This window comes from Perissodus microlepis, chromosome 17 (genome assembly GCF_051167445.1).
Source record: "Perissodus microlepis isolate ML-2025 ecotype Zambia chromosome 17, ASM5116744v1, whole genome shotgun sequence".
In the NCBI taxonomy this organism is placed as follows: Eukaryota; Metazoa; Chordata; class Actinopteri; order Cichliformes; family Cichlidae; genus Perissodus; species Perissodus microlepis.
The window spans coordinates 18,763,987-18,786,519 of record NC_140477.1 but is presented as its reverse complement, the minus strand read 5'-3'; the positions used below and the strand labels follow the sequence as shown (position 1 = coordinate 18,786,519).

General features: G+C 42.1%; 1 protein-coding gene across 2 annotated transcripts in view; it reads right to left on the bottom strand.

The window, feature by feature from the left end:
* The window catches only part of usp6nl (USP6 N-terminal like), a 97,517-nt gene extending 83,694 nt beyond the window's left edge, over positions 1-13,823 (bottom strand). Inside the window, exons 1-2 of one of the 2 annotated variants that reach the window (XM_084909245.1) lie at positions 13,588-13,823; positions 1,324-1,430 (exon numbers count right to left, since the gene is read on the bottom strand). In XM_084909245.1, coding sequence (XP_084765371.1) covers positions 1,324-1,327 — 4 coding nt within the window. In that variant the 5' untranslated portion in view covers positions 1,328-1,430; positions 13,588-13,823. Of the gene's footprint in view, positions 1-1,323; positions 1,431-1,875; positions 2,352-13,587 lie in introns of those variants that run through there. The other variant, XM_084909247.1, reaches the window with a different exon arrangement.
* Between the last annotated feature and the right edge of the window lie 8,710 nt (positions 13,824-22,533).

Below are 22,533 nucleotides of genomic sequence, written 5' to 3'. Positions count from 1 at the left end.
TCTGCTATCATATTCATGCTGCAAACTGTTATGATAAGTTTCCAAAGCACCAAAATCCTTTTAATAAATGTCCATTCTTCCCAAATCAACAGCACCTCTACCAGAGTAGCTTTGCATGATCCACAGTTCAAAGTAATCCTCATTTATCTCATACTGGACTTCAGTACAGATACTCTGTATGAAACAAGCTGTTTTAGCTCCCCTTCCCTTCTTTAAGGTTTCTTCTTATTGGTTGCCCCTGACAAACACAACATTTGAACAACAGGTGGGTATCTAGATAGATTTTCAATATCTGTTTTTAGCCAATAAGATAAAATCATCTCATTAGTTATTTTTATGCTGCAAAATTATATTGTCACCAATACTGTCACTAAAACCTGCCATAAATGTTGCCGTCTGTGACTGAATGTAGTCAAATTGGCAATTACATGCAATCTGTTTCAGACAACACTGCAATTAACTGTGTCATTAGTCATTGTAGTTTTTCAGCTGAGTTGATCTGATCCAAGTTCGCTTGGACATTATCTCAGGATAGTGGTGCAGAAGAGAAGTCGTCTTTTTTGTTGTATTATAAGAGTATTTATTAAAATATCAATATTTGACGTCCCTGTATCGATACACAAAAGCGCTTCAATTCGACTACCAAAATGGGAGATAAAGCGGGTCAATTGCCATCTTTTGTCTCTCAAAGTCTCTACTCTGGAGTCTACTTGTCTTTCATCTGTATCATGCATCACGTATGTCCAGCAGAAGACAAACTACATTCTGTGTGACAGTGATCAGCTGTGTATATACGGTGCACCGTATGAGCACGTATGTGCGTGCGTACAGGTAGGAACACATTAACAGAAAATCCTGTACTCGCTGGATGACTCACACTGAGCTGACATGTGGGGCCGAGCCATTGCAGTCACATGACCACACAGCAGAGCAGCGCACACGCACGCATGCACGCACACACACTGTGCATTGAGTTGACTGAGTCCCCATCCCTCTCCAGTCGCCCTCCCATCATGCTTTGCAGAGTGACTGATGAGGAATGAGGTGGCTAGGGTTGCAGCACTTGCTCCTCAGTGCTTCTAGCATCACGGATAGAAAAAGTCCTACACATCGCATCTTCATATGAAAACTATCCTGACCATGAAGGCCTGTAGATTCTCCTACTTGATTGTCTCTAACTGGTGTTCATGATGTCAAACTCTAAAGCCACCAATCCAGCATTAGAAAAGTAAAATAAATAAATAAAATAATAACACAGCAGCGAAAGTGAAAGGGTGAGCAAACAAGCAGCCAGTCGATAATAAACAACTGGCTGGAACTTACTCATGGTGGGAGTCCAGCGGTGGGGGGCAGGGCGAGGCCCAAGTAGGGCGCGGCTTTGAACAGGTGAGGCTATTCTCAGCTGGGTCTTTCTTAAAGGCACTCATGACCTGAAGGGGGAGGAAAAGACAAAAACATCAGTCGGGAGTAATATTACATTTGAGAATTTACCAAGAAGAAAACTGCAAATATGACCACAAAAAGGCTTCAAAATAAAGAGTCTAAACCCAACAGTGGCCTGTACAGGAGCTACACCCTCAATTTATATCCATATCTGTGGTTTGGAAGTGTTGGGATTTTTCTCTGAACTTGTTCTGTTGTTATTTTCCTGGTCATGCTCCCTCCTGTCCTGCCTTCCGCTCTCTGTGTTGGACAGGAAGAGCTCAGGCAGCTTCTTTACACACAGCAAAGCAGGTAAAGTGAGGATAACAGTTACTGTGGGCTAACAGGTGTTTTTCCTGGTGATAAAAGTAATAAAAATAACTATCGGATTGTACCACGACACAAATATTTGGCCAGGACACAACCATTTGTTTTTAAAATATAAGACTTAACCAGTTAATATCCAGGTCCAAGCTGGAGGGACAGCAGTCTAAGCAGAGATGCCCACACTTCCCTCTCCGTGGCCACCAATTTCGGCTCTACCAGGGCGACACAGTGAGGCATTCCCAAGCCAAGTGGCTTGACATAAAATCTTCATCATATCCTGGGTCTGCCTGGGATCTCCTCCCAGTTAGACGTGCCTGAAACAAGACACCCTGGAGGCGCCCAGGAGACATTGTTGTTAAACATCTGAACCACCTGAACTCTCTTCATTCAATTTGCAGGTCTCTTTCCCCATCTTTACTGAGACCCTAGACCTCCTTTGGAGTTTCCTCCGAATGTCTCCCCATTTGCTACCCTAATGTAGCCAAAAAACACAGCACCTTCATCAGAGTGGGGTTTACAGTCTTCACAGCAACAAATGTTTGTGTTTAGGATTTGAAACACTGATTATCTTTGTCTTAGGATTTCATAATGAAAACAGTAACGTTAAAGGGGCTCCAACTGCTAAAGAAATAAAACGAATATAAATATAATATAAACAAACAGAGATATTCTGCCTCCAATCAATCCAATACACACATATGTGATTGATTTTAGGTGTGGGAGCTGGTCGTTAACATTTTCACCGGTGTGGGTTAGTTAACGGCTTTGGTTTTGTGTACATGTGTGTGAGAGTGTCGATCAGTCCAGGCTGGTCACTGGGCTAAATAACAGTAATGTGATGGCACCATGCGGTAATAACGGGTAATTTGATCACTCTGCAGATGCCTGCAGGCAGTGGAGGGAGTATCAGGCAGGAAAGGAGGGGGGGTGTGCAGATGATGGAGAAATGAAGTCCCCTCCCCCGGTTTAAAATGTTGGTGTGAGCAGAAGTGCTGCAGACGTGGAGGATCCAATATCCTCGAGAAAAGCAGCACAGGTCAGCAGAACAGTTCAGCAGCAGAGGGATCTGCAATTAAGCAGCAAACCCTGCAGATGCATTCATAGTAAAGACGGGCTCTTAAGCATCATTATCACAGACACCGAGTTTAGTATCCACCAGTTACAGTGTACATCCATGTCTGTCTAGATTTCATATTTGACCGCCCACCCATCCATAACCATGTATCCAGTCTGGGTCACCAGGTCACTGGGGTTGCACTTTCCAGGAATCCCTCTCCCAGTCCTCCAGTTCCTCAGCTGGTTCTGACTCTGGTCCCTTCTTGAATGACTTCAGCTCGCCAGACACTTTGAAGGATGCTCATTTCCAGTTTTTTATCCATAACTACTTTGAATTGAAAATAAATTGAAACAATGTTATTTATATAACTCCAAACCACAACAACCGTTACCTCAAGCTGCTTAATACTATAAGGTAAAGATCCTACAATAATACAGAGAACACCCCAAAAATCAGACGAACCTCGATGAGCAAGCACTTAGCAATAGTGGGAAGGAAAAACTCCCTTTTAACTGGAGAGGCAGCCAACTGCCGTGACTGGCCGGGAGTGAGGGGAAGGACACAGGACGAAGACACACTGTGGAAGAAGCCAGAGATTAATAACAACTGGTCCTGTCACTATTTAATCTATTTATGTAACCCCTTAAGTGCAAGTGAAAACCTGGCCAAATTTGAAGATGTTCGCGCCAAAGATGGGGCGCCCGTGACCATAGCGCCATCTCAGCCTGGCAATATAACCCCTCCAGGCACGCCTTCCACCAGTGCAGAGGCATTATAAACAGCCATCCGTATTAAAATACCACTCTGCAGACTGTGCACCATGTCATTTTCCAATATCTACCACTTACACTGGATGCACAGTAAATACAGAAGCAGCCAACACATTGGAAAACAGGTGACAGATGCTGCTGGTACGTCAGATGTTTCAGAAAAAATACATGTGAGGACCTGATGCACGTCAATGCAGCAACATTTAAAGGTTTCAGCAAGAGTTTAAACTACAAACATGTCACCCTCCAGCCATTTTAGGGGGGTGGTGAATCTGCAAGAGTGCCAGAGAGGAAGTGAGATCTCACAGGGTTTCAAGGCAGACAGTCTTAGCTCTGAGGCTTTGACCTGGGATTAGAGCCACCATATGTTCACCTCTGCTAGTTATCAGCACTGAGCAAACAGAGCTGCACTGCATGGAGCTAATCAAACACGGTCACAGAGGACTGTGGGCTGATTCAGTGATACCAAGCACCATCCAGAGGTCACAAGGTCGGGTTTGTTTAGGCAATGTTTGTGCCCCGATGAGCTCAACTGAAGTGATTTGACTACACATTTAAAAACTGATTACAAAGCAGCAGGATGTAGAAAATGTGGTTTAAGGCAATCTGGCACACAGAGACACAGTTACGGAACTGAAGCTGCTGTTTCCACCACTTTAGTTGCCAGATTATTAAACCTAATGCAGAAGCAACTTACTGATTATTCAATCACTGCCAGAAACTGCAGTTCCTCTTAAGTCCACATGAGGCCGGCTCCTAAAGTGAGTCAATCCCCAAAGACTGCCATGTTTAAAAGACCAAATTTACAGCCGACATAAACATGTTTACAGCCTGATAGAAGAAACGCTTTCGGTCTTTCAGGCCAGCTTCATAACATCTCTGCCGGGTGCTGAATTGTTTTATAACTCTTCCCTTTTACATTATGCTAAACCTTAAAATTCTGTATACTTAAGCGCACGGCTGCTGTCAGTGACACGTGGATGCCTTTGTCTCATTCGATGTGGGGATGCACCAAAGACACTCTAAAGGGGTCACATAGAGAAAGAGAGTAGCAGCAGTGTAGTTAATTAATCACACTAATTAATGTTAATGAAAGTGTCAGGACTATTAAATAAGTGGACACCAAGTTAAAACACTAAGAATACGGCTTTATACGTGGAGGTGGTTAAAGAAGTCGGCTCCTCAGATTTTAAAATGTAGTTTTAAGCCAACATTAGCATCTGATATTATATTACAATAAATTATGAATGAAACTTACTATTCAAGCTAGCTGGCCAGCATTTGCATGAGCAGGTAAGTTTCTGGCGACGACCAAAATGTGTATGTGTGTTAATAAACTACATGTGTGGCACTTGATGTGAACACAAGGATATTAAAACCCTCAAATACAGACTAAGAAAGACATTTTTAAACCTAATATGATTCAACTACCCTACAATAAAATTAACCATTGCCTTAAGGCCCAATTATCACCGATGCAGATGTCTTTTGTATGAGGCTCACTCAATCAAATAAAACCTACATTTATTTTTGTGCTACTTTAGAAAAGCATATGCGAGCACATCTCCTTCCATTTAAAACTTTTAAAAGTTTGCATAGACACCTTGATAGCAAGCAAATGAGAGAAGGAAGTCCAATATTCACCCTCCTCCTCCCTCCACTTTGCTTTTATATATTTTTTATATGCTTAACTGGTTCCAACAGCTACTTGCTAACTGTGTCTGTGTGCCGTCTGGAGCTGAGTACATGCAGTGCTGGGTTCATCAGAGCTGAAATAACAAGTCATGCAGTTGTTCAGTGCGGGACTTTTCGACTCTCACAGCTGAAAATGAGATACTTTTATTCTAAACTGCTCCGACTTTCCAAATTTAATAAAAACTGCACTCAAAAGCACTCAAACCACCATGCCAGCCAAGAAACAAGACCTCTTCTGTTCTCTGTTATAAACTCAGCAGGCCAGCAGCTGTGAAGGATGTGTAACTGCCGTTATGATGTGTTAAAGAGTAACTGTGCAGTCTCACAGTGGTTAGGCATCTCTGAAGTGAATTAAAAACCTACTGACATGAAAACAATCCAAACCAACACTGCAGAGAACAAGCGGCTGGCGGCAAACTGAGTCCAAAACGAGCCGTCTCGGCCTTCATAATCCCACACTGCCAACACTGGTGTGTTTGCTGGACATCAGGTTAGCCAATGTCGTTTTCTTCTCCCCACACATACGCGCACACACATCCACACAGGCCAGAGGGCAGCTCAGCATCTGCTGGTATGTTGTGTTTTGCTGCTCTGAAGCTGGGCTCCAAAAGGAGAGTGCGGCGGGCTGAGCCAGCAGGGATCGGTGGCCAATAAAGACGAGCAGCAGCAGCTCGGTTGCCAAAGCCTGAATAGCAGTGAGGGAATGTAGGAAACCTGTGTGTGGGTGAGCCGCCTGGTGTGCCAAGTAAGTCGAATTCAGCTCTGCTGTGTTCAGAAAGCCTTATCAAAATTCAGCTGATATGTGAATCAGCCGACATTAAAACAGGTGACAGGTGAAGTGAAGAAGACTGCCCGTCTTAAACTTTAAGTGCAAAGAAACACCAAGCAGCAATCTTATGGGGCTGTGAAACTGCAGTTAAAGGACACTTGAGGCTGTCTCCAGAATAAAGTCAATCCCCATAGACCCCCATGTTAAAATATCCACTAAATAACACAAACTGTTGTGGCTTTTATGTGAGATTTCCTGTGAGTTGTAGCTGACTGGTGCTTGTGGGTTTGTGCTGTTTGTGCCTCTTACAGCACTGTAACGGCTGATTTGTAAGGGACAATCAGCTGAAGAAGTCTGTGGTTCCATTTTGGAGGGCTATAATGTTTTAGCAGATATCTGAATCTCACCAATGCGTCTGTACAGTTTATGATCTAGCTCAGGGGTGGGCAACTCCAGGCCTCGAGGGCCGGTGTCCTGCAGGTTTTAGATATCACCCTGGGTCAAAACACCTGAATCACATGATTAGTTCATTACCAAGCCTCTGGAGAACTTCAGGACATGTTGAGGTCATTTAACCATTTGAATCAGCTGTGTCGGATCAAGGACACATCTAAAACCTGCAGGACACCGGCCCTCGAGGCCTGGAGTTGCCCACCCCTGAGCTAGCTACATCATACATACACATATCTATGAGCTACATCTGTGATGATCTTTGTTATTTAATTTATCTTGAGCACACCCTTCATAAAAATGTCACTCCCCAATGGCTACAGCCTCCCCTCTTGCCACAACACAAAACTTCCCAGCTGGAACGTGACACAAAGCTCAAGGTATTGAGCCCAGATCCTAGTCCAACTGAGCATGCTCAACTTCCAATGACACTCCATCTCAAATCATCACACTACAAACTCTAAGGCCCTGGTCCATTCCCAGGTGGGTACACAATATTACTCCGGTGGTTTTAATAGTGTGGCAGATTTGCAGTACTTGTCTTCCTCCCTGTTAAATGAAAGGATAAATCACCCAGTTAGCTTAAAAGCTGAGCCTGGCTCTTTCCAAAGAAAATAAAAGGCACTTACCAGCACCTATGAAACCACAACATCTTGTCACACATCACACTGTGCTTTTGCAGGGATTAAAAAGGGAGATAAATATGATAATTAATGAAGTTTAGTGGCACTGTTTAGCAGACCCTGTCCCCTTTGGATGGACTCTTTGCTAACCTAATCTAAGTGACCGCTGGCATAGTGTTACCTTTACAGAGAGAGAGAGATTGATCTGCTTACTGAACCGTCAGTAAAAACTGAGATTGAATCCATTTCTCAGTAAATGAAAACAATCAACAAATTGATGAACAGAGAAAAAATATGAAAGCTATTTTTTTTTTAAAAATGGTGGTAAATTTAACATCCTGAGATTAATTGGTTTAATAAGATGAATTAATTGTGGGATCATTTAACAATAAACATAAATGATAATTTTCATGAAACAATCACTATAATCATGTTTCCCTTGGCCTTCAGTTTTACTGTACAATACTCTGACTATTTGAGATGCAATACTTCAATAAAAAGTCATAAAACTTATGACTTATGGCAATACTCAAGGAGCATAAAAGGAGGTAACTTAAATACAGCCTTCAAATGTAGTCCGACTCTTTTCTCTCAGCTACCTGTTTGTACGACCACACCCACACAGCGGGAGAAACATGGTAAGGGTCGGCTTTAAAACTACAAACACACAGAGACGTGCTGCATGTGGCCGAGAGGCACAGGCCCGCTAAAGGCTCCGCTGCTATGTTACAGAGTTTCAGTCGGACAAAACCTTCTCAAGTTTGTGGAGCCACCTGACGCCACGCAGGCTGGTAAATACACTGCCCTTTCAACAGGAAAGCCCACACACACACGCACGCACGCACGCACTCACACACACACACACACACACACACACACAATGTTTTCAATTGTTTCTGAAGAGGCACTGCAGATGCTCTTACAGAGGTAGAAAAGAAGGAGATGAACTAATTTGTGCTTGTTGACCCCACGCTTTTCCATTTCCTGTCTCTGAGCCACACATCCAACAGCAGCCTCCAACTCAGTCCCTGGATATTTGTCAGCAAGGTAACAGCGGAAAATTCTTAACCTAAACTAATTGCAGCAGCATATTTTGACCAGTTCTGAACCAAATGCTCTTCTCTAGCAGAGTCTATGAATAAAGATATTCTTCTGGAAAGTCTTGTATTAACAAGCTGTAGATCAGAGAACAAGGTGCATCTGTGTTGACTGCCGCTGATGTTGTTTTAGTCATCATTTAGCTCAACACAATATCTGCAAGATGAAGCATAATCACCGAATCTCTGATTTTGTTCGCGAGTGAGGCAAGAGTCGACCATGAGACTGACAGAGGTTTGTGGTGAAGAGATGGCTTATTTACCAGTTAATCTACCCTCACCTATCGTCATGAGCTCGGGTAGTGATTGAAAGAATGAGGTCACGAATACAAGCAAAGAAAAGGAGTTTCCTTTAAAGCAGGGCTGTCGAACTCCAGGCCTCGAGGGCCGGTGTCCTGCAGGTTTTCGATATCACCCTGGGTCAGCACACCTGAATCACATGATTAGTTCATTACCAGAACTCTGGAGAACTTCGAGACATGTTGAGGAGGTAATTTAGCCATTTAAATCAGCTGTTTGGATCAAGGACGCATCTAAAACCTGCAGGACACCGGCCCTCGAGGCCTGGAGTTCGACACCTGTGCTTTAAAGGGTGGCTGGGCTGTCCCTTAGATACAGGGTTAGGAATTGGGACATTTAAGAGGGACTCAGAGTAGAGCCACTGCTCCTCCACAGCTGAGGTGGTTCGGGGATCTGGCTAGCATACTTCCTGGACACCTTCTTGGTAAGGCATTTCGGGCATGTCCTACCAGAAGAAGGCCCTGAGGTAGACCCAAGACACTTCAAGATGCATAGACCACCAACCCTCCCATTATTAGACGACTTGCTGCACTTCCTGAGCCACAGTCACCCAGTAGTTTTGCAATCATGCAAAATTCCTCTAGTAGAGTACAAGAACAAAGTGGAGCTGGAAAAGGGCATAAGAGGTTCCCTTCAAAGCAGCTGTAGACACAGTAGCAGTTAGAACTCTGTAACGAGAGTAAAAACATGTTTTGGTGCTCTTTTTGTTGTCTGATTGTGAAAGAAATGAGGGGAAAATACAGACAACTAAGATTAGAAGAGTACCTTTTATGCAGAAGGTCTCTAAAATGCCACACAGTGCAGCAGCTCTGTAGAAAACCAGCGTGAGGTTTTGTGTAAAAGGTCAAGTGTTGACAATGGCTTACAGGCAACAGGGCAGCGTTAAGATTCATCAGACCTTGCGTCTGGTGCAGCAATGAACTTCTACCCTGCTGAAGAGTCTGCGAGCTAGAAACTGAAACCTTATCAGCTGGGCAGGTGATGCTTACCTCAGAGTTCAGGTTGCTCTGAAAGTTTTATGAGGGTCGGTGAGGTGGCGGGTTAGGATTTACAGCTAAAGACTTTAAAGATCAACCCCGTCTAGCTTGACAAACTATACTCACATTCTGTGGAATTTGACTGTTTATTCTTATCCATTTCATCTCTATGTGTTCACTGCAGAGGCTGCGACATGTCGTGTGTGATGTTAAATTAGCTGCAGGCTTTTGTAGTCCTTGTTACCAGTATCTCAAGCTAAAAAAACACCTCCTTGCTTAAAATTCCTCTACTTTGCGTCACAAAATCTGTTTTCTGAGGGGAAGTCTTCACATAACACTGCCCAGCTCGGGCTACAAGATAAGACATACTTTTATTCTCCCAGAGTTGGGAAATTCCTTAACACAATAGACATATAACAAAATGTTTAAATAAGCAGAATGGTATGAAGCTCAATAAAACTCAATATTACCAAACTGATACCTTAAAAAGGTGAAAACTAATAGGAAATAAAAGCATCAAAATACCAACCAGATTACGGCCCAAAGCGGATGATGTATGGCATCAGTTTGGGTCAGATTATTTTATGTTCTAGTTTTTTTCTGGCAGCTTCTGGCCTCACACCCTCGTGGCAGAATGACGAGCAAGTTAGACTCTTTCTGAGACTCCTCTCGCTTCTGTGTGGTTCACCAATATAAGAGCACAGCGCTCTGAGAGCTGTGAGAGTTTATTTGATCCTACCGCTCAGCTGTGTATAGACTACTGTTTAAAGAGGACTCTGTAACAGGTGTCCAGGTTTGGGCAACGCTGCAACGAGTCAATCTGGTTGTTAAGCATGATGTCATTTGCTTTTTCCTAGTCCGAATGCTCCCTCGGTTCCAAAAAGCAAACAAACGCTGAGACACCATCAATCAGCTCCAATAAAATGATCAGTGTGGCTGTTCTCCCAGCATATCATCCACGAAACAGAGGATTCACAAGGTTCTGTGGGATGAACCCCTGTCTGAAGTATTCTTGAATAAATTCAATTCTGCTCTGATGGAAAACATGTGGAAGGCTTTAGTTAAGTTGGGCGCACAAGAGAGGTGAAGAAGAGAGTGAAGGCAGGGTGGAGTGGGTGGAGATAAGACTGTGGCGCTGACAAAAAGACAGGAGGCCGAGATGAAGATGCTAAGGTTTTCACAGGAAGTAATGAGGATGAACAGCTCAGGTCGAGCAGTTTGGAGACAAATTTAGAGAGGCAAGGCTGAGATGGTTTGGACATGTGCAGAGGATGGGTAGTGGATATATCTGACAACGGATGCTAAAGAAGAAGACTTCAGAGAGGGATGGATGTAGTGAAGGATGCTAGGGATAGTAGGGATTAGGTGAGATGGATGCAGATGATCAGCTGTGGTGAGCACTAATGGGAACATGCAAAGAAGAAGAAAAGGTGATGCTGGACTAGTTGACTTGTTGTGATTTGCTGCCTGGCTAATAGACTAGTACAAGAAAGATATAAATTATTCTCAGTAAAGTTTATGTTAAGGGTCCCAGATGGACAAAGATAAATTCATCATACGGCAGGAAGAAAACACTGAAAACAGACCCAACTTCAGCCAAAAGGAGGTCTGACATAATCCATCCACAGCACGGGGTTAGTCCTTAATATGTTGCAGCGTGGCTTGGATTACTCACTATGAAATAGTCCTCATCAGAGGCCTCATGTCCTCACTGAAATCTTAGGTCTCACTGAGATTGACTCTCTATAATCAAGTGCCATGATAGCAACAGACAAAAACACTGTGCAGTCATCCAATGGCAAAAAAAGCAAGACCAGAGTTTCCTTCTCTTTGGTCTAACTCTTAGATGGAAATGGTGATCTATATGCTGTATATCTATATGATGATCTATTAGAACAGCTGCTGAAGAAACCATGGCAATGGGAAAGGTGTGCCCATCCACAAAAAGTAAGTAAACCAAGCTTGATTTTTGTGCCCATGCAGACTGAAACACATAGCTGGACTTCTCGTACTAAAAGCCAATTTAGAGGGTCATTAAACATCTCCTAAACATATAAGTGCTAACAGAATGAAAAAGTGTTGTTAGGTGAGGTGCAGCAAACAGACCACATCAAGACAAATTAAAAGTTTGTGAAACTCTACAGTGTGCATACTGTTACTTTATAAGCATTATGGTAGGAGCCTAGAAGTAGAAAGTGTGAGTTGCCATGCCCAGGAATGTTGCTTCTTGTTTTCTGACATCTATCTCTGTTTGACATCAGAGCTGGGAAAGAGCCGATCCCAGAAAAGCAACTCAGCAGCAGCAGCAGGGCAGTGGCGACAATGGCTCAAAATAAAAGCTGATAAAGCGCATAGTCTGACCCTGACACATCCTGACATGCTGCTCATCTCAAAGGCAGCCAGACGCTGAGCACTGGAAATGCAGCTCTGCAGGGTACAAACAAGCTTAATCGCAGGTTTAAGGTGAAGATGACAACTGTGATAATGAGGAAGAAATCTTTAGTTGATTTATGCCTCGGTTTCTTTTTTCAGTCTTGGGGCTTTGTGTCAAGCGATGCAGCTGGACAACACCTCCAAGGTTTTCGATGTAAACACCGTGCACAGCACAGCCTCACTTGTGCACACCACTACAAATGCCTTGTGTTTTGAAATTGTAAAGCTCCCAACCGAGTTAAGCCGCATTATCCTGAAGCGGGACAGGAGGGATAGAAAAGCACACCACTGTCAAGTGTGCAACATTCAGAGGTATCATTTCCTCCTATTGTTTTCAAAGTAAAACGGTTTTCTTTTCTTTCGGTAATGCGAAAGTAACGCTGCATGTAGTTTACGTACCTGTCAGTGTATGAAAAATACCTTGAGAAATTTCCTAATAAACTTTTTTTAAGATAAGACACCAGAATCAGAAGATACAGAAGTACAACTGTATTGCGACGTTACACATGATTTCCACAGTGCTTATTTAGTTGGTTTTCAGTATAAATAATGCTTTCAATAACAAAGAGTGATCAGTGCATCCCTACGCTCTTTTAACCGTTGTACTGGCAAGTCTCTCGCTTTTAATTTGAAAACACATTCGCTTTACTTCCGATTTTTAGCGTATTTCTAGCTGAACTGACGAACCTCACTTCAACATAACTGGCTCCTTCTATCCTTTCCTCTCCCATGAAAACCATGATATCACACACAGTGGAAAGCACATTCAGTGAACGATTTTACAGCTTTGGCGGTGAGCGCAGGGGAGGGTGGGGTCATCAAAATGAGTGACAGACCGTCACGGCCAATTAGAAGCCTGAGAGCACGCGTGGACAGCCAATGAGAAGCAGTGAATGGTGCTTAGTCTATATTGATTCCGTTGCGGGAGGTAATGTAGCAACAATCAGCTGAACTCCAACCGGAACTAAAGCGATTTTAACATACGAATAAAAAACAATGTGCTGAAAACCCCACGAAAATATCGAAATTATAAATAATTACTGTACAGCTCAAAGCATGGCGGTTAAAAGGAATTTGGGGGATTCATATCCAAAACTAATGGTGATTTTTAAGCTTTTTTTTTCCACGCTTTTTTTTACGTGTGAGCTCGTGTGAAGCAGGAAAGATCTTCAAAACGATAACAGTTATTCTATGACTAACGAGAGTAAACAGTAAATATAGTAAATGTAAATAAATCATAATCAACGACAGCTACTTTTACTCGCGTAACCACCCCTTTCAGCGGTAGCTTTATTTTGTAGGATGGGACCGGAAGTTGCCTTCTGCTACTCTGCTAGCTCAACACCGGAGGGGTTTGGCTAGGTAGGCCTCAGTGAATACAAATAAGTACAAAGTTTACCACAATAAAACACAATGAACCATTCCCTCTAAACGCAGAACGACTCGAATTATGCCACACAGGCGCCGGGAGAAGTCCAGAAAAGCCCCGGCGCTATGCTCCACTTCACTCCCAAACGCCACCGTTTGCGGGCTGCCGTCATTCAGCCCCGCGGTATCGCTACTGTGTCCACTGACAGATGCCTTTCAGGAGCTGCTCGACAACTTCCCAACCGCTGCAAAATTAATTCCCGCCGCACCGGCGCAAAACTAACTCCTCAAAGGCTCACCTTCCTCTCAGCTCGACGGCTCCTCCTCGGTCACAAACCTCAGGGCAAAGTGGAGCAGAAAGCGTCCATGGTCCCGTACCAGGAAGTCCAGGGCACTTCTCAAACTCCGTGTGTGGGAAGCCGTGCAGGATCCCAGCCAGGTAGCAGCAATGCGCCGCCCGCCGGGCTGATCTGATCTCACCGGCTGGATGCTGCAGCTGCAGCTGGGGCCGAGCCCAGTCTGCAGGACTGCCCTCACACAAACATGAGCCACAGGGCTCAGGGTCGCTCCTGCTTCCAACGGAGTCCAGGAAAATCACAGGAAAACTGTAGGCTCTGATCAGAGTCCCAATCAGAATGTCATACATGTTTTAATCACAATAATCGATCAAATAATCAATCACAGGGCCGCTTGCAACTTCCATATCAGTTTTTTTTTATTTTGCTTATTTTAATGTTTGTTACTGACTAGGTAAAAAAAAAAAAAGTCAGCCACATGTTTCCTATATGGTAGTCCACATCCCACCAAAGACAGTTCAAAATTTGCATCAAGAGATAGAAAAAGATCCAATTAAAAGCAATAACAATAATAAAGAAATACTGCCGGCTTTTTGACAGTGGTTTTATTTTTTATTTAATTTTATTGATAAAAAAGAAAGAATGAAAAAAAAAAGAAAAGTTAATCTGAGATATGTTCTGTGTACCAGGAGTGCGTGGGAGTGATGTATACATGTGTAGTTAGCAGGTATCTATTGTATGTAGGTATTGTGAAGCGTGACGTGAGAACAACAGTTTTGTATTGAATGAACTATTTTGCAAGGTGGCGAAGCAAAGGTTTATTTAAATAAAAGGCACAATCCCACTTAATCCTTGGCTATTTTAGCAACTAAATTGGCCACTTCCAGTCATTTGTGACTACTTTCTGTTCTTTAATAACCCTGTTTATGTTTATTCCTAGACTGTTTTCTTTATCTGCCATAGATATTCCAGAAAGTGTTGTAACGTGAATAAATATGGCTTTCTGCATTCAAAAACAAACCTCATCTCCCTCACCTTAGCTGTGACAAAAGTACTGAACCACTTTTATAACATCCTGAAGGCTTTCTACAAGATTTTGGAGCTTGCCCTTTTATCCAGAAGAGCATTTGTAAAGTCAGACACTGGTGGCTTACAGTCTCCGTACTTGTTCATCCCAAAGGTGTTTGATGGGGTTGAGGTCAGGGCTCTGTGTGGGCCAGTCAAATTCATCAAGCCATTCTTTTATGGGCTTCACTATGTGTGCTGATCCGCAGTCATGCTGGAACATGGAAATGTAAGCTGAAGAAGCTGAAGCGTGAACATCTCTCTAAACATTTAAGCTGAGGTCAAAGCTCAGGACAAGATCAATAAAAAGGTGTGTCAAAATGCTTTTGTCTGTATAGTCGTATCTGTCCCAAGTATTGAAGAAAGTACTCATTGTGCAGAACAACACAACTACAGTGGCCTCAAGGTGCTTTATGCTGTAAGGTAAAGACCCTACAATAGTGGACAAACCCCTTGTGAGCAAGCATTTGGTGACAGTGGGAAGTAAAAAAAATCCCTTTTAACAGGAAGAACCTCAAGTAGAACCACGGTCAGGGAGGGACAGCCATCTGTATAACCTTCTAATGATGGAGCTAGAGATTAGTTTAATCACTGATGCTGCGCTGGGTATCGTTATCTGATACAGCATCACATATTCTTGGATTTCAGTTTTAAAATCCACCAAAAAGGAAGTAACTGAAGCTCTAAAACAAATGGTAAGGAGTACAAAATCCAGTATTTGCATGTAAAATATAGACAATAATGTACATGTGTAAGAAAAAGTAGATTAAGACTCCTCTCTGTTACATCCACCACTGGTCCGATCAAATTCTAATCCATTTTTGCATTTTAGTCTAGTTTAGTGGTATTTGTTTTAGGGCTCCAGGGAGGGTGGATTATATTTTGAAGGGGATGGTGTCACCCCATAAGCCTTGGCAGAGGTTTCATACAGTACGTTGATATTAATCAGTGATAGTATGTTAATCACAGGCATGCATTGTCACGCTGAGATTAAATTTAAATGTGGTGCTTTTACATTCAAGTTAGTCCAAGTAAAAGGTGTTTAATATTCACGTGGTTCCATTTATAACTGCATGTGGAGGAAACAAAAACATCTGGTCTAATCTGTCTTTGAAGTGGGCCGGACCAGTGAAACTCCTCTTTCTGTCTGTGTGAAGAAGTTTAACTGCACACTTACTCCCTGAGATATCGCAGTATAAGAAAAAGAAGAGGAATTTCAACTGTACAGTCTCAGTTTTCTTGAGACGATACAGAGATACTGTAGTCTATGAAAGAAATCCATAGAAAATTCCAAAGCCTTCCAGTGGGCCGGTTTGGAGTCTTTGCGGGGCCTATTCTAGTCCCCGGGCCTTATACTTGAAACCCCTGTCCTAGAGGATTTTGGATGAACTTCTTCCATCACACATTTTAATCTGCTGCTGCCGCTTACACCGGATTCATTTGTATTCCTGTCTCGGCTTCATCGACAAACAGGACTTGTTCTGATGAAGAGGGTGTTGAGTGTCCACTCGCTTCACACGGTGTGGAAACATTTCCCTCGCTTCACTGAGGAATCCATTACCGCCGCTGTTTACACAACAACAACAACACAGGCATTTGCTGATAAAATAACAGATTACATAATGATAAGGCATTAGCAGTTGCCCTCTTTAGATACATTTGCTCTCCAGTGGCATAAACAGCGCACGTTCTAGACTAGTTTGGCTCCAGTTTTGCTTTGCAGGTGAATTAATAATCACATCAGTTATTTGTAAGATTTCTGATCCAAATCATGTAAAAGATCATAACATTTTTTTTTACATATTTTCTAAGCTAACCAAACTGGACTTTATGGAAAAGAGAATATAGGATAATAAAAGTCCATTAATGTACCTCCAGCCTCCAACAGTTTGGGGGCACAGGAAGGAAAAAGGAGTAAAATTGTGTTTTTGATGCTATTAAAAGCGTAGCCTGCAGATGGACTTGGATGCAAAGGATATTTTTTTATATCGCGCGGGGGGCTGTCATGATGTTTAAAAGAGCTGCTCCTGGCCTATTTGTATGAAAAAGAAACTTGCTGCTGATAATGTGCAACCTACTCTGGTGAAAACAAAAAGAGATGAGGGATGATCATAACGGTCCTTTTAGTGTCAGGTTCTCATCAAAATGCTTTTGAAAGTATTAAATTTGCCTTTTTTTCTGAATGTGCACAGTTAATGTAACTGAGATAGGACAGAAAATGACTGAACGAAAAGATGTGGAGTGATTGTGAGATTAAAAAACCCAGCATGTGCCTCCTACAGCAGGTGGATATGTCACTTTGATGCACTAGAAAGGAAAGGTCCATCGGAGGGTTGCTCATTGGAGATTTCTGTTCACAAAGTTCAGTACAAGTGGCTTTACACCGGGAGGGGACAGGAAAGGAAAGGAAAGGAAAGGGGAACTGGTGCTTTCAGTACCAGAATTATCTTTAAAACATCTTTAAGAGTTTTAAATCCGTGCACATCCTGCAGATTTCCTCTCTGAGACAAAGCTACGGAGCGGCGTTCTGAGCCCGCTCAGCAGCGTCCAGCTTAGTTCAGCCAGGATCTGTCTGCTGTTTTGTGTTTCACTGGCGTTACAGCAGGCGCCGAGGCCCTGGAGGAGCCTTAAACACACACCCAGAGTGTATAATGAGGCCTGGGTACAGGGGCTGCACTATTTACTTTCGAGAGCATACTGTTTATAGAGAGGAGCTGCTTAACCCCCACTAGCAGACCATATTATTGACTGCAGAGCGCTGACTGGTGACCGGGACTACACCTGATGCCTTCAAATGTAACGCGCCGCCATCATTTGGTAAACAGAACAGGACAGGGTCAACCGTGTCATCAAAATTCCCACAGAGGAACCAAGAAGTCAACATTCATAGCCAGCCTCTCTTCTTTAACCTGTTCCAGGTCAGGTTGTTGTTGAATGGACTATTAAAGGTTAGCATAGTTAGGCAGTTTTCACTAACATAAACAGATGTGGCATATTGTCTGAATATAAGGAAATCGTTAGTTTACCAGACAGCTGACTGAGTCAGGAAAAGAACTCAACCAGACCAGGTGGCACCTCGAGAGAGCTATGCATAAATAAATTCCTACAAACGTCAATTAACTGAATCAACATTGTAAAGAAGAGGAGGCCAAAACTTCTGAACAGCAACGTGAGACACTGAGATTTCCTCAAGCTCCTTCTGTACGTTCCTTTTTAATACGATTGTATGTAAATTCTGCTTTATACTTTCTCCAGTTCTGAGAAGATTGAACTGAATATTAATCACTTCTTTAGTCAAAACAAAGAAAATTGTTTCCCCCTAAAATTTTCTGCACTGTTGTGCTAAACTTTTTATGTAGAAAAACAAGATATTGGACCTATGTACATGCAAAGGTGCTTTAGAAGATACTGTCTTTCTAAACTCTTTGCAGTCCCTTCTGTTAGCCTTTGGTGAACCACAATCACATTCCAGACGTCTCAATGATTATCAAAGGAAACAAGACTCTTCTGACCACATTTTGTAGCTCCATTGAGGCCAAGGGTCTGAATACTTTTATAAATGAGTGCTATCAGACAGCAAAGTTTAGTAAAGTGATGTGAAGGATCTTTCAGAGATTAGCTGTTAGGCCTTCACAACAACCCAGAAGTCCTTAAGAGGTGCACAAATAAAGAGAACAAACACCTCTAATTTAATGCTTAGGTGTTCTTAGGATGTGTATTGACTTTTCTCAACAATGTCAGATTCAATCCCAGTTACCCATTGATTTATTCATTTGCTGCATGTTGTGCTCATTTATTGGCGATGTCCTTCATTTGTCAAGGATGCACTTTCCGGTGAATCAGAGCCGAAATCTGTGGAGAGCAAACCAGAAAAACACACAAACAAGCAGCCAATTTTAAATGGATGTGTGGTCCGATCAATCGATACGCCTCGGTCTGTTCCGGGCTCAGTGACAGGAAACAGCGTCACAGCCAGGAGGTAATCACGTATGTGTTTTATAGTCCGGTTTGATGGTCCTGCAGACCTGTGCCGCCTGCCTATTTGCTATCCTAACGTGTCACATGACCATGTTAAAGGGGCAACGCGGGGGACTTGATTCGGGCTTTGCCCTGCCGCGAGTGTTGATTTCATGGCCTATTAAGCCGCTGATTGTGTCACGGCTGTCTGCAGCGAATTCTACATCAGTTCCACCTACGAGTGCCCAACGCAATCACAACAAAACACTTCTTCATCAGGAGTCCACTTAAAGTAAGCTGAGGGATCAAACGTGCTGGAAACAGGTTGGCATGTTAAATGTGCTCAAAGCATAAAAGCTATAAAAAACATGCCCAAAGAGTTGCTGAGGATATTTCGTTTAAATGAGCCTCCTCTCTAAGTGTTCCAGCGCCTCAGGAACGTTTACATGCACAAAATGTTATCCTTTATAGGCCTGGGGTGAAGGATGGTGGCCCACATGTGAGTTTCATTCCCATTCATCCCTTTCTTCCATTGTGTGTCACTTCATGCCATGTGTGTATTAACGTTGTGTAACATAAGAGGATTTGTACAGTAAGTCTGCATTTCTTGGCAGCCGTGGAAGTCCATACTACTCAAAACATGGGAAAAAATGGGTGAAGCGGGTGGAATAGCAGCCCATATAGGCGTGCTGGAGATCACCTGGGCGTACGTACCTGCCGGGGAAGGACATGCCCAACCTCCTCTATCAATCTTTTAAATGAGTTTTTTGAATTCACTTGCTCAGTTGTCTGAGTCGAAAGATTACGTATCTTGCGACTGCATTGTGCAGGATATTGTGCTTCCACCTGGAATGAAATGTGTTCTACAAATAGTTTTTTTTATGTTTGCTCACTGATAGGAACTCTAAAGTAATAAAGTAGCAGGCCAGCAGCTGGTAAGAAAACATCACCTCTTGTTGTTGTCTTTTGTTTTCATATAATTCTCTTTCAGCCTCTTCATTGTTGCTCTGCTTTGCTTCGCTGTGTGGTGGATGAGGGAGAGAGCACGTGAGGTTCCTTTAGTTTAAGTAGTTTTAAGAACTACAGTGATCCATCACCATTAACTGCATGCTTTATCACACGCATATTAGTACTCTGTTGGCGCCGCATTAGTCATTGTCAGCATTTATTACACACCATTTTACAACTATTAGGCTATTAATTAAGAGTTTTCCACCAATAATCTCTCAATCACTGATTATTGACAGTGAGTAAGGAAGCTGTTGTAGATTAAAGATCTCTTCTAATCTGATGATAAAGTGTTACTAGTGTCCAAATAACTCTTCCTGCTTTAAACTGAGGTTTACTGACGACTAATTCACAGGATGCTGCCGTGTATTAACCCACACAGGTTAACCAGCTGAAGGTCTACTGAAATCCACAGGCTTTATTCCCATTTAGTGGAAGACTACTATAGACCTCGAGAGATCTTTATTAGAACAGAGATGTTCAAATTAATCTAATTAAAAATGCAAAATGCTTCTGAAATCATAGGAGTAAAAATCTCACCTTAGAATGAGCGAGGCAGGTTTACAAATGCAGACACTCGGCTCATGGTGCCTGTGTCTGTACGGGGGAAGTGGGGAAAGGGTGCATCCTTGAAGCTGTCATTCATTTTATGGCATATATAAACTATATGGCATATTTGTGATTTATTTTGAACTTTATTTGTGTCATTGATGCTTTTTGGGGCATCTTTACTGGAATTACCTGGCTCATAATATGGCTTGATATGTACTTTGTCCTGTGTAAAATACATAAAGAAAAAAAAAACACAATCCAGTTTTGGTAAGTGACATTCTCTCTTCTCTCTGACTCTTTTCCTTTAAATATCATCCAAAAAAAACAAACAAACATGGTGAAAGCCAAAATACTAATTTTGAGACTTTAAAATGCATATTCCAGAACAGGTAAGGTAGTTGATGTCCATCTTTTACATACAGTCTTTGAGTGGGCGACGTGGTCACCCATGGCTGCACATAATGTTCCTATAAGTTCTCACATTAGGGTTGCTTTTATGTTAGCTTTGTCACTCTAGACAAGAATGTAAACACAAAGTGCCACTTTCTGTTCAGTTTCCTGTTAAAAGTGAGTTCTTTCTTCCCACTTTCACTAAGTGCTCTTCACAGAGGATCAGTCAATCAGACAATATAAAGCATCTTGAAATGACTGTTGCTGTGAACTACTGCTATATAAATAACATAACTAAAGGTTTGAACTGATAAGAAAGAACGTTATGTTTCATGCCAGCTGGGTAACACCACCCTTAATGAATAGGATTACAAGCAGAATCATTCAAAAGCTGGCTCCATGTTTACAGCTATGGGATAGACACTTGTTTCATCAAACAGGGCTTATTCTGTGCATATGCTGCTGTCAGCTTAAAATAACAATAAATCTGAATTTTTAATCACTGTTCTCCACCTTTTCCGCTATGGTGTGTATTGACAGGTAGTCACTGAAGTGCACAGGAGTGTTACTGTTACTTCAAAGGCCTAAAGGGTGCTGTGGGAGATAAGTACCAATACACAAACACAGCCTTTGGCAGAGATCAAACACTGATTTGAGATCCGGGACACTCAAATATCAGTGAGGAATAAGTGGCCTAATGAAGGGCATGGTATATTGTGCTAATCTCATCAAAGAGCTTCCCATTTAAACCAAACACACACAGGCATTATCCTCTGATACTGAGGCGATGCGCTCTTTTGTGTGGTATCAGCAGAGCATCGCCTCTGTGACTGCTGGTTTTCTGGACTTCCTTTTATCACGGCTTTCCTTCCTTTTTCAAAACACAAGATGGCAGCATTGCATCAGCTGACTCTGCTGACGGGAGCCACACGCACAAACTCCTTTTAGTAGCTGTTTTTTACACGCATATTGCTCCGGTTCTTCCGTGTTCTGCCAACAAGCTTAAGCGTTGCATAAGCATAACAATTCGGTGAATATTTTGTCTAACAAAGGGGAATGACTCACTTCAGTTCTTCAAAGGAATGCATAAGAAATAGGAGGTGAATATGAAAAAAATAAAAATAAAAAGCTCTCCCAGGCCTTCCTTTGATCAAGACTATAATTTAATTACCTGCATACCAAAGAGAGCCTTTATTTGGAGTTTCAGTCTCAGTTGTGTTTTTTTTGTTTTCTTTACCGTGGCACGCCGGATTCAAAGTGAAGCTTGAAAAGTGGGGAAACGAACAGTTTTGTTCTTTAAAAGCTGAATAGATGTAAAATCATAATGTAATCAGCTCAGTACAAAACTGATGTACTTACAGTAAATATACTCTGATAGAGGAGCTCTTTCTTGATGTTGTTTTTTTAACCTAAAGTTCTGCACAATAACTAAAGTCATTTGATCATATTATTATTATTTGCTGCTAATTTACAGAATTTGCAAGTATTTAGTAAAATGTGCATATTTTTCCTCCTTAAAATGTGGTCCCTCTCAAGAATAACACAGTAATTACCTTTTTAAATCGTGCTTTGTATTCTTAAAGTTGCCTCATTTTGGTGTTAGTGTTTGGCACTGATAAAGTTCCTGTACTGTTTTATATTTATTCTTGCCATTTTGTATTAGATTACAGCTTAAAAACGGTTGTTAATAAGCACACAGTCCAATTCAATTGATCTTCTTTGTGAAAGCTGATGAATATTTCATTTTTAAATGGCACAAAGCAGGATTTTCACATCTTTCTCTTCTGTGTTTCCATAGTGGTCAGTGAATAGAAATAAACGGAGCTAAACATGTAAAATAATGTTTTTTTTTTAACTCTTCTAGATTAATATATATATATTTGAGGCCTTGTAAGCACAGTATCCATTACATGAACTGAAATATGATGTCACTGGGTGGGTTTCTACCAGTACCAACTACTAAACTTAAATTGTCAA